Source organism: Lemur catta, chromosome 4 (assembly GCF_020740605.2).
Source record: "Lemur catta isolate mLemCat1 chromosome 4, mLemCat1.pri, whole genome shotgun sequence".
NCBI classification, from domain to species: domain Eukaryota; kingdom Metazoa; phylum Chordata; class Mammalia; order Primates; family Lemuridae; genus Lemur; species Lemur catta.
This window is the reverse complement of record NC_059131.1, coordinates 12,049,660-12,062,165: the sequence shown is the minus strand read 5'-3', so window position 1 is coordinate 12,062,165 and position 12,506 is coordinate 12,049,660. Positions and strand designations below refer to the sequence as shown.

Below are 12,506 nucleotides of genomic sequence, written 5' to 3'. Positions count from 1 at the left end.
CTGTTAGTACTGATCAATCTTTGGAACCTGAGCGGTTGGAAAGGCAAAAAAAAATATCGTGGTTAAAAGAGCGAGTAAAAGCCTTACAAGATCAAGAAAATTCAGTTAATCAAGAGATTGAACAGTTTCAGCAAGCCATAGAAAAGGACAAAGAAGAATATACCAGAATTAAGTAAGTTGCAACAACCTTAGAGTGATTTTTTTTCAATTAGTTGAACATCATATAGTTTTGCTCTTTATATGAAGAGAGAATTTTTGTTGTTGTTTTCTCTGCATAAAAAGGGATCTTTTAACACATTAACTGCCATGAGAGTTCTATTTAACTCACACAAGTTTTGAGCCCAGGGCCTTGTAAAACATAATGTAACTCACACGTCTCTTCACCTTGGGAGCCGCGAGAACTATTTTTCAAGTTGCATATAATTCATGCACAGAAAAAAAAAAAAATATAACAAAAGTTTTTCATTAAATTAGAAAGTATTATTTTGTTTTTGAAGTTTTTATTCTATTTTAATAAAACATCATGGCCCCAAGGAAAAAATTTCTTTTTCTAATGTGGCACTCAGTGTGTTAAAATCACTTTTTAAAAGACTTTTCTTACACTTGTTGAGTTGAACAATTTCCAGGATTCCTAGTCCGTAACTGTTGTGTCACTTTTTTCACGCCAAGTTTTGAGGACTTCTGACTGTTTTTCTCTGGTAACACAATTATTTTCAAATAAAGAATTCTGCTTTAGTTTTTAGGGTAGCTGGGTTATTGCTGATATTTTGGGCAAAAGCTGAGTATTTCTATGTAACTGTATCACATATCTGTCCTGTTTATTTACTTTTGTTTTTCAGGAGGGAAGAATTAGATGTGAAGGATACATTGAACTATAATCAGAGGCAACTGAAAGAATTGAAAGATAGTAAAACCGATCGACTAAAAAGATTTGGCCCTCATGTTCCAGCTCTTCTTGAAGCAATAGATGAGGCTTATAGACGAGGACATTTTACCTATAAACCTGTAGGCCCTTTAGGTATTTGTCGTGATTTAGTGAGGGTATAATAAACATTAGAAATAAGTTTATTTTCAGAAAGGGATCTATTGAATCTAGTTTTAAACTCTATTATCAAAGACCTATATAGTTATATGTGAATTTTAATTGTATGTATTTTAAAAAATAAAGTGATAAAATCATGTTAAATTTCGTAGCTTTTATTTTGTATTTTTAAAGCATAAAATAGCTAAAAGAAAGAGAACTTAGGAAAAGGAAAAGTAATTATAGAGTTGAATAATCTGGTTCTTATTTTTCTTCTGAGTGAATGAATGAACTAACTTCAATATGATTGATTAATCAGAAAATCTAGTATCATCAAGATATAGTCAAAAGAACACTCTGGAATTTTTGTAAGCTCTGTAAAATGACTTTCTTAGTTTCTGTTTAGGTCAGACAACACGATTTCTAAGTTCTCTTCCAGCTTTAAAATCTATGGTTATTTAATTATTCCCATATATTTCTGGTATTTTAAAAGATATTATTAGTTTCTCCTTGGAAATTATCTCTAATTCTGTACATCGTTAGGTGAAAATGATGCTATGATATAAATATATCTTGTTAGTAAAGTATAACATTTAAGTATTGCAGTGATGGCTCTTTATTTAAATGATATGCACCTTTACAACAGGATCTATTTCAATAAATGGGGCTTTTTTCCCCATCCCTACATCTAAAATCTCAATATTAGCCAGTTTTACAGAAAATAACAAAGAATCTGTAAATCTTTTGACTTGATTTTTAAAACACCATTGAGAGGCTGGAATAATATAAACTTAGATAAAAAAGCCACTGTTGATTTACATTAGAGTGGGATAATTTTTTTCACAGGATTTTGTGGATTTTCTCTTTAGCGTAGCCAACGGGTATATGGGGATTTCCTACTCTGTTAAAATAAGATCTGTAATATCATTTAAACTACTTTACATGAAAATATTGTAAGTCATTTATGAAATATAATAAAAAGATAGTTACATTACTATTTCAAAATAAGTATTTATACTTCTATTTATACTTCTATAATTTTTTTCCAACTTTTAGGAGCTTGCATTCATCTTCGGGACCCTGAGCTTGCTTTGGCTATTGAATCTTGTTTGAAAGGACTTCTACAAGCCTATTGTTGCCATAATCATTCTGATGAAAGAGTCCTTCAGGCACTGATGAAACGGTTTTATTTACCTGGGACCTCACGGCCACAGATCATAGTTTCTGAATTTCGGAATGAGATGTATGATGTAAGACACAGGTAAAGCATCAGTAGTTAAATACTGTTTCTAGTTTTGCTTAATCATGTGCAAGATTAGAAAGAGTTAAAAGAGTTTTAATTTTAATCATATCTTTACTACTGATTTGTAAAATTTTATCAACCCACTTTAATTTCTGTCTAGGCATTGGTTCTAGGCATTGGAGAAACAAAGATAGCTAAGAGATATCCGCTGCCCTTGAGGTCGTGACATGTGGAAGACAGTATGGGGAAACAGATGTAGTATGGCATAGAAATTATACCAATGGGGGAAATGATGCAGACCTAACCAAATTAACAGGAAGGTCCTGAGGAAGAACAGTGGCACTCATTACTCACAGTTTCATAGACTCTATAAAGATCTGTAATTATTTTATTTGATGACCCTAACAAGTCTTTTTAAGAACTCAATACCCAAGCTGGTCTCATCGTTAACTGCTGATTAATCTCTTTACTTTAAAAATAGATATATGTGGCCAGGCGCGGTGGCTCACGCCTGTAATCCTAGCACTCTGGGAGGCCCAGGCAGGTGGATTGCTCGAGGTCAGGAGTTCGAGACCAGCCTGAGCAAGAGTGAGACCCCGTCTTTACTAAAAATAGAAAGAAATTATCTGGCCAACTAAAATATATATAGAAAAAATTAGCCGGGCATGGTGGTGCATGTCTGTAGTCCCAGCTTCTCGGGAGGCTGAGGCAGTAGGATCGCTTAAGCCCAGGAGTTTGAGGTTGCTGTGAGCTAGGCTGACGCCACAGCACTCACTCTAGCCCAGCCCGGGCAACAAAAGCGACACTCTGTCTCAAAAAAAAAAAAAAAAAAAAAAAAAAACTGATGTATGTGTCTATCCCCAAATTGCATTTAAAAATTTTTTTCTCTCCCATCTCTACTTTTTTTAATGTATAATAAAGCTATTTTTGCTTTTTTTTGTTTTTTTTTTTTTTTTTTTTTTTGAGACAGAGTCTTGCTCTGTCACCTGAGTAGGTGCAGTAGCATCATCATAGCTCACTGCAACCTCAAACTCCTGGTCTCAAGTGATCCTCCTGCCTCAACCTCCCAAGGGGCTGGAAGTACAGGCATGTACCACCACAACTGGCTAGTATTTTGTAGAGACAGGGTCTTAAACTCCTGAACTCAAGTAGTCCTCCCACCTCAGCCTCCCAGAGTGCTAGGATTATAGGTGTGAGCCACTGTGCCCACCATATTTTTGCTTTTTTTTTTTTTTTTTAAATTAAGTCTAATGCTGTGTCCCTTGTATTTGAGTAAATTTGTGTTCAAACAATAATTGCCTCATATATTCTTTGTGGGCATAGATTAAATTGAATCACAAGATGCAGATGTAGTTCAAATGACAGTAATTAATTCATATTTTAGTAGGTAGCTCAGGGAAGAATTCAGAGAAGAGAAGATAAATGATTAATCTTTTAACTGATGAGTTTGTCAAGTGACAGAAAAGGTTAATTGCCTTCTAGATAAATAGAATTCTGTGTGCAAAACCTATGGAAGCGTGACATTGTAAGTTATTTTGCAAAAAATGGTATTTGCAATTTTGATAGGAAGGAACAAATTGACAGACATTTAAGAAAAAAATCAATAAAACTTGTTAATTGAGTGTAAGGGAAGGGAGAATCAGGATGACTCCTAGGTTTCTGTCTGTAGTAATTAGCTGAAGGATATGCCATCAATTAATTTAGAATTATAATTTTAAAAAAATGGATTAATCAAAAGTATGTAAGTCCTATTTTAGAATTGTTGATGTTGAGCTTTTAGGCCAGAGATAAGTATTGGAGAATTAGGGGTAATCTAGCTCTGATTCCAGGTTTCAAAAACCTGATAAAAGTGAAATTTCAATTTTGCTACCAGACAACATTGCTTATGGTAAAAATGACCCCTGACGGTGGGATGCCATTATGGTAACTCTTGTAAATGGGCATTTGCCCTGTGGAGAGCTCAGAAACCATTCCTGTGAAATCGTTATGCAAGATACTGGCTTCTGTGAGGAATATCCTCCTTGAACCTGAACTGTCATTTTAAGACCAGAAAGTGCAGCCCTAGACAGCTGGATGGCCTGTTCTGGGAACTCCCACAAGGACTCCCATGAAGGGGGAGAATGCCTAGCACTGCCTTGCTGGCACGTGTGTTTTCAGTCACTTAACAGTGGAACTAACACACGTGGCACACAGTAGTATCCTATGAAGGGGTACGAAGGTAAGCTAGGTTTGTGCAGTATAATGTCAGTTTTCTTGGAAGTAGGTGAGTTTATGTGCCAAGAACAGGGCCTTTGGGAGTTGGGGAGGAAGTTTGGGAGTTATCCTATTTAAGGGTTTATTGTAGCTGGCAAGGAGAATGAGAGAAGAAGCTGATTCAAAGTCCACTTTAGACACAAAAACCTATGATGCCTGCAGGATTTTTCACTAATAATGTTTGTTTACTTATAGATATGAGTGGAGAGTATGTATTGTTGGATTAATACTCTATCAGAATTTTTTAGAGTGGGTGGATATTACAGAAGGAGAAGAGGGAAGCAGTTCAGTGTGCTGTTGAGAGAGTAGTCCAAAGATGAGCCCTGGGAGCCTTCATTATAGATCCACCTTAATGAAGTTAGAGAGCAGGTTTAACAGGCATGAAAAGCCTGTAAGGAGAGGGGGTTGTGGTAAGAGAATTGAGAATTGAAGGAACAGGTCTAGGTGATGACAAAATCCATATTTTGGCTTCAAAAGTAGTTTGCTGAAGCACACATTGTTGGAGTAGTGGTAGAAGTTAGATTCTAATTCTTTTGTGTGTTGACAAGAGTCTGGGAAGTGTTTAATATTCCATTTACTTTCGCTGCCTTATCAACATTTTGAAGGGATGATTTATTCTGTGAATGTGAAGAACTTTTGTCAATATAAATTATGGTTCTAATGCTACAATTTAAAATTGGATATCTTAATGTAGAAAAGAACGATGAAATATTATTAGAATATTAGAATGTATCAGATATGTAGGACTCGTTTTATTCATTTAGGCTTACTTTAGATAACCTCAGCACAGGTACCTAGGAAAGTGCCTAGCTCCCAGAGAGGTATTCAGGAAATATAGTTTCTTCTCCTCCTGGCCTTGTCTCTTTACAGTGGAAGTAGAAGCGACTGAACTACTCATCTTGTGACCCACCCAGAACTGTGTTTGCATTTGCACTTCTTGCCCCATCTCAGTAGAAGAAATATTCTTCTAAAGCTACTCTACTTGTGCCCTGAATTGCATATTTACTTTCTTACCTGACTCATAAACCATTTTTTAAAATTATTTCAACCCTCTCCTGAGCCTTACACTTTCCTATTCCATTGACTTCTCTCCCCTTTATACATACTAGATCACTGATTGCCTCTCTTGTCTTAAAAACAAACTCCTCCTGGGGTAACTGTGCATTCACTCCTTGACCCACTACTCTCTCTGGTCCCTGAAATGCTCATTATATTCTCCATTTATTTACTTGTTGCCAATCCAATGGGTATATGTGTATATTGTATGTATGTATTTATCTTCTAGTAGACCTTAGAGACTATTAAATACACTTTGCTTGACTTCCTTAAAACTTTGTACTCCCTTTGTTACTATGACACCAATTTCTTGGTTCTCCTACCCTTCAGATGTTTCTCAACCCGTTTTGTGGGCTTTTCTTTATCTACTCCTTTGACTATGGTACTCTCCACAACTCTGTTCTTGGGTTGTTATCCCTTCTCACTTTATGTATTCTTATGTTTGGAGACATTAAAAATGCACCAAATTTTAAGCATATTTTTTCCATATTTTAATTTGTGGTATGTTTCCTTTTACTTAGCTTTAGAAATCCCATGTTTATATTCAATGATTTCTTTTAAGCTTAATTAGGATCATAAAATCATTTTGTTCTGTAACTCCTCTTACCAGTGAGGCCTATTATGCTTGCCTAGATTTTATGAGCAGTTTTTCCTTTCCTTCTGTTCTGTTAGGCTTTCTGCTTAACATTGTTTGGCAAACTGATTTCATATTATCCTCTCCTTGTATCTTGTCACTGACATCTCATTGCTAATATTCTTTTCTACTTTTGATTCTCCTAGACTGGTTTTATAGCATCTCTTAACATACCATTAATTGTAACATAAGCCAGTATGAAATCAGTCCCAGGGAAGAATAGCAAAAGGAAGGGGTGGTTGTGACTTGGTGCTTCAGAGCAAACTAGTAATAGCAACTCCATCTAATGATGACATGTGCATGCTCAAAAATATTTACTCCTTCCTAGCATAGAAACCTGTGCTCTCAGTGGACTGGCCAGAGCCTACATTTCACCAGAATCTTCTGCCACATCCTCCTACTCCCTTTCTTTATCCTCATTCCCTGCTTTGTTTCATGGACTGCTTGACATTTCTAGAGTACACATGCCCTATTCTTTCCTATACTTATTTTCACTTCCACTTGAATTCTATCCTAGATATATAGTTTGCTCTAAAGCACGAAATTGATATGTATTTTCCACTTCGATATCCAATAGGCATTTCAAACTTAATGTGTAAAAGCCAAACTCCTGATTTCCACCCCTAAATCTTCTCCTTCTGTCATTTTCTCCATCTTCATTTCTCAGTTGCTCAAGCCAAACACCATAGTCATCCAAGTCCTCCAGTCATCCTTGATGCCTCTCTGCTACCCCACGTCCTATCAACTGTACTTTAAAAATATATCCAGGATCTGACCACTTGTGTGGCAACCACACTGGTTCAAGACATCATCATGTTTCACCGGAGTATTGCACAGGCTGACCTCTCTGCTTCTGGTTCCCTGCCACCACAGTCTAAGTACAGCAGCCAGTGTAGTCAGATCGTGTCATTCCTCTGCTCAGAGTGCCCTAAGCTTTCCCATCTCTCTCTTTTATTGTAGGCCTGACTGTGACCTCTAGGCCTGCGCCCTGCCCTGCTTAGTCCACCACAGCACTCTGGCCTCCTTGCTTCTGTGACGTCCCTCTCAGGGCCTTTGTGATTGCTATTTCCTGTGTCTGAAATGCTCTTCTTCAGGATACTTACGTGACTATCCCATTATCTGAGATGTCTATCCAGTGTCAGCTAAATAAGGCTTTTCCTGACCTTTTTTGTATATAAAAGCAGTAGGTGCTACTTTTGTATTCTTTCTTTTACTTTTTTCTCTTTTTCTCTTAAATAAAATGTAAGCTCCATGGGGAAAAGGATGTAGTCTGTTTTGTGTACCACTCTCTGAACTGCACCTGCTGTCTAGTAGGTGCTCAGTAAATACATGTTTGCTGAATTAATAGATGAATAGGTATAAAACCTATATGCAAAGATACTTTATTTTGGAATTCTAGGACTAAGAAAACTTTATTTTAGAATTCTAAGACTAAGAAAGCACTAAGAATACTACCGACATCTTCCCGTTAGCCTTTCATTGCTCCTGTAGCTACTATTCTTAGTATGTCCATTCCTCAGTGCTGTTAGTAGCTCAGATGTTTAAATTTTAGTTGAAAGATTGAATGTCATTTAAGGAGCCCAAATTACAGTTCGTAATAATATCTTTTGTCTCCTATTTCCTCTATGTTGATAGTAAACTTTATTTCAGTTTTTCTTGTCTGATCAGTGGGAGAACTGTTTAGCTATTTAAAATGTATTTTAATTATTTGACTTTTACATTTATGTATGATAGTATAAGATTTAAGGAAATTGTAATTATTAATTATAACATGCAGGTGGGCATAATGATTAAGAATCTGGGCTCTAGAGCTGCTTGGTTTTAATCCTAGCCTGGCCAGTTAACTAGCTTTATGATGTTGGGGAACACATTAAACTCTCTGAAGCATCCTCATTTGACAAAAAGTGGAGAGAATAATAGTATCTATCTTATATGATTGTTATGAGGATTAAATGAGATAATATTTGTAATATGCTTATAACAGTGTTTAGCACATAGTATTATATAAATGTTTGCTAAATAAATAAAATAAGCCTATTACAAATTTATTTTTAAATGTTATCAGATATTTTATATAGTCTTATTTATAACCTCACTCATTAAAAATATATATAAATATATATTTATAGTGTATATAATTTACTTATATATAAAATTTTCATGTCTATATTTATAATTAAAATTTGATAGTTAATCTTTCTATATTTTTGTCTCCTAGAGCTGCTTATCATCCAGAGTTTCCAACAGTTCTGACAGCTTTAGAAATAGATAATGCAGTTGTTGCAAATAGCCTAATTGACATGAGGAGCATAGAGACAGTGCTACTAATCAAAGTAAGACTAGATCCTTGCTGTGTTTTACGTTTTCCTTAAATGTTTAAAACTGAAGATGCTTATATAAATTTCTGGTCCCCTTTTATCGTAGAGTTATTGATGTGTTTCACCATTACACTTTTACCTCACAGGAAAATCTATAGGATAATATGGAGCTGGTTGGTTTGTGCATTTTCTGCCCCAGGGAACTTTATAACTTTCAGCTATTCTTTTTAAAAACTTTCACAAATGGATTTTTTTTGGTGTATGGTGCTATAAAATTTACTTTGTTCATTTTTTCTTGATTGACTGCCAAATCATTTTTTATTTGCCCTTACATATATATATTATTATTGTTCTAGTTTTTAACTGAAGTACTTTGCTTGATATTTTATAAATTCTTTCTGATATAACTTTGCACTGTAAAATAAATCGATGTTTACTCTTCATCTGCGTATGTATTTTTATGTACTTGTTAGATCACCATACTTTTTCATCTGTTGACATAAATTTGCTGAGATGGGACAAGTAGATTCAAAACAAATTTGTAATCAAGACAAGCATAAATGAGTCTGTAGCCTGTTTTTCAATTCATAGAAACTAAGAAGTAACGGTCTCAGTAACCCAAATGTGTATATACATATGTTAATATTGTAATTGTGGGTTTGGCTCTCTCATATTTTAGAAGCATACTTAAAAGAAAATAATAAAGCCCTGTTGCAAACATCTGGCCATAGAGAGGTTGAGTGGGCCTTGATTAAACCTAATCCTCTTTTTACTTTCTTCGGGGCTTAAATATTTCCATGCTTTCCATACTTAATTTGGTATACTAATCTTTTATTGGAATTTGCTATTCACTCATGTCTTTTCTAGGGTGCAAAAGTCATTTAGAAAAAATAATCTGTATGAACTGGGCTAAAGTAAATATTTTCACCTAAAAAGGTACTTAAAATATTTTTTAATTTTAAATGGATAGCAATACTAGAATTTAAAAATAAAGTACAGTTTCTTGAAGCATTGTTTAGAGACTTTTTAAATAGTTTTAACTCTTTGAACCTTGAAAGTTGCTCATGAAATTCTTATATTTATGGAATTATTTCATTTGAATATCTAAATAAGAATACTTGAATTAATATAATAAGGATAGGTAGCATTTTGAAATTATGTACATCAGGAATGCTTTCTTATAGTTTTAAAATGTATTTTCTCCTGTTTTTTTTTTAGAATAATTCTGTAGCTCGTAAAGTCATGCAGTCCCAAAAGCCACCCAAGAATTGTAGAGAAGCTTTTACTGCTGACGGTGATCAAGTTTTTGCAGGACGTTATTATTCATCTGAAAATACAAGACCTAAGTTCCTAAGCAGAGATGTGGATTCTGAAATAAGGTTGGAGTCAAGTTTAGCTGCACTATATTATTTCCACTACTTCCTTTAGGGTTCAGATTCTTTCTTATTACTCTTTTAGTGGTTATTTCAGTGAAGAACTACGAGTAATCTATCTCAGTACTTTGTTTTAAAAGCTCACTTAGCTGGATGTAGAATTCTAGGTTGTCAGTTATTTTGCATTGTCAGTTTGACAACAGTGTTCAAGACTGAGAATGCAATGTATTATTCCCTCAACTGGCTGATCTACACATTGTTCATTACTTGTCCTCAAGGAAATAAGGAGCTTAACTCAGAATGTAAATCAGCCATATCACTGTGCCCATTGTTTAGTTCTGCCAGTTTGTCCCAGGGAGGGTACAGAGGGCTGGTTTACATTCTGGCTCAAGGTCCTTGTTATGTTTATGACTGTTACTTTGAGTTTCACTATTGTAGAAAGAAGATTAGTTGACACAATTAGAACACCTTCCTAGGAAAACAGCTGCTGGAAGAGACAAATTGAGTAATTAAATGAAACTAAGAAGTATACTTAATGAGATTTCAAGATCATGCAAAAAGAATTTTTGGTGCCAAAAATCATGATTTCCTAACTGAACTAATTCAGTTGATGAATTGATGGGTTGGACCTGAATTAATGATTTAGAAGATCTTGAGTAGAAGAATGTAGAACTTAAATAAAAGAAATACCTAAGAAAATTGAGCAAAAAATAATTCTAAATGCTTGTACGTGTAGGGAAAATGAGATTTTGTTGAAATAAATTTCTCCTTTTCAAATAATATTAGTCATTTTTGTGTGATTATGAGAGCAGAATAAAGGAAAATAATCATAATGGATATAGGAAAGTTTAGTAAAACTTCTTATTTAGCAATAGAAAAAGTTGAATAACCAGCAACTTGGGTGTCACGGCCCTTGCTTTTGCTTATTATCTCAATGCAGTTTTCAATTACAGAAGTACACATGCTGGGTAAGCAAGCTCTCAGAATAATTACCTGTGTGGTCCATTAAAAAAAATTACCTGCAGATTTTTGAATTGTCAAAATACAGTAACATTTTCCTATAATTTTCTGAAGTATGTTTTTCAAATTTTATTCTTCTATTTGTTCTTTCAAACAGCAAATATTTAATGATTACCTAATGTGTCAGACACTAATCTAGATGCAGGAAACAAAGTAACACATGGAGGTTAAGTTAAGAAGGGGGAGATAGACTTGTAAGTGAATACTAGGTCCAGGTAGTGATCAGTGTTGTGGAGACAAATAAAGCCCAGCATAGGGTAAGGGAATGAGGGGTGTACTCATTTTAGTTAGGCTGTCGGGGAATGTTGTGTTTATCTCACACAAACAACTCACATACTCAGCTCAGACTTAATAAAGCTTTCATTAGGTAGCAAATGTTCTTTCTCCATGTCAAACTAATTAAAAACTAAGAAGGAACACTATGTGAAAATAGTTTTACCCATTAAAAGGAAGTTGTAAAATTTAGCCATTTTATTAATGCAGGGTATGTTGATCGCTTAAGTTTGTTCTAAATGTTCAGAAAAATATATAATAAGAATATTGTCTTTGCTCATTTTCGTTTTTATTTTTGGTTTAGGTTCTAGTTTTCAAAGTTTATTTGGCAAATTTTTTTAAGCAAAATTACTGTGTGTTAATATATGTATGATAAAATAAATATTTCATATTAAAACTTGAGGAGCCTATTAAATTTTTGCATCTGGCCTCATTTTTATCAGAATTTTCTCTTCCTTTCCCTATTTTTATAATTAATTTATCATTCATTCAGCTAACATTTATTGAGCCTTTTTTAAATTTGAAATCTACCAAGGTAGCACAGTTATTTTATACACGGTAAGTGTTTTATATACTATCATTTTATGTACCAGTAAAAGAGAAAAAAAATTCTGCTAATTGAACCATGGACTGGAAAATGGTTTCAGATTTCAGAGATGTTAAATTATGAACTAATATACATCTTAGTGGAATATGGCCAACACCAGGGAATATTCCCTAGACCAGGGAAAAGTTTTTTAACTGCAAAGGTGGTTCTCTTCCACCAAGCACACAACTTTGGAAGACAGGTACTTGGATCAGTGGGGCAGGAAAAGATCACTTCTGAAGCCAGTTGACTCTGCTGCGTGGGGACCCTTTGGTACGGCTTTGGTATCTGCTTACTTTGTTCCCCATCTCTTTTTCTTGTCCTCCTCTTCTTCCCCTTCACTCCTCACACATTCTTAGCATTTATTCACCAACAATAAATACTAAGCTATTAGTTTTATCTGTCTTCGTCACTCCATGCCTTTGTGTGTTTCTGTCTTCTCCTCTTAGGTGGTCCAGCTGATTGAAAACTTCAGAGAAAACAATTCAGTTGTCTCTTTTCTTAGACTCACTCTCATCTTCCTGTAGTACTGTGGACATATAGTATAGTGTCTTGTTCGCATTTTAATGTTACACTCCTGATATTTTCTTTTTTAGGAATCACATCTTAATTGTTTCTACCTCTGACTACCACTGTTGCATAATGCCTGGCAAACAGAAGTCAGATCATAAATACAGTTGGCCCTTGAACAACATGAGGGTTAGGGGTGCTGCTCCTCTGTGCAGTCGA

General features: G+C 34.7%; 1 protein-coding gene across 2 annotated transcripts in view; it reads left to right on the top strand.

Moving 5' to 3' along the window:
• The window catches only part of SMC6 (structural maintenance of chromosomes 6), an 81,184-nt gene that overhangs the window by 39,118 nt on the left and 29,560 nt on the right, over positions 1-12,506 (top strand). For both annotated transcript variants that reach the window (XM_045549068.1, XM_045549070.1), the window contains exons 13-17: positions 8-172; positions 840-1,018; positions 2,078-2,282; positions 8,426-8,540; positions 9,744-9,904. In XM_045549068.1, coding sequence (XP_045405024.1) covers positions 8-172; positions 840-1,018; positions 2,078-2,282; positions 8,426-8,540; positions 9,744-9,904 — 825 coding nt within the window. The remainder of the gene's footprint in view (positions 1-7; positions 173-839; positions 1,019-2,077; positions 2,283-8,425; positions 8,541-9,743; positions 9,905-12,506) is intronic.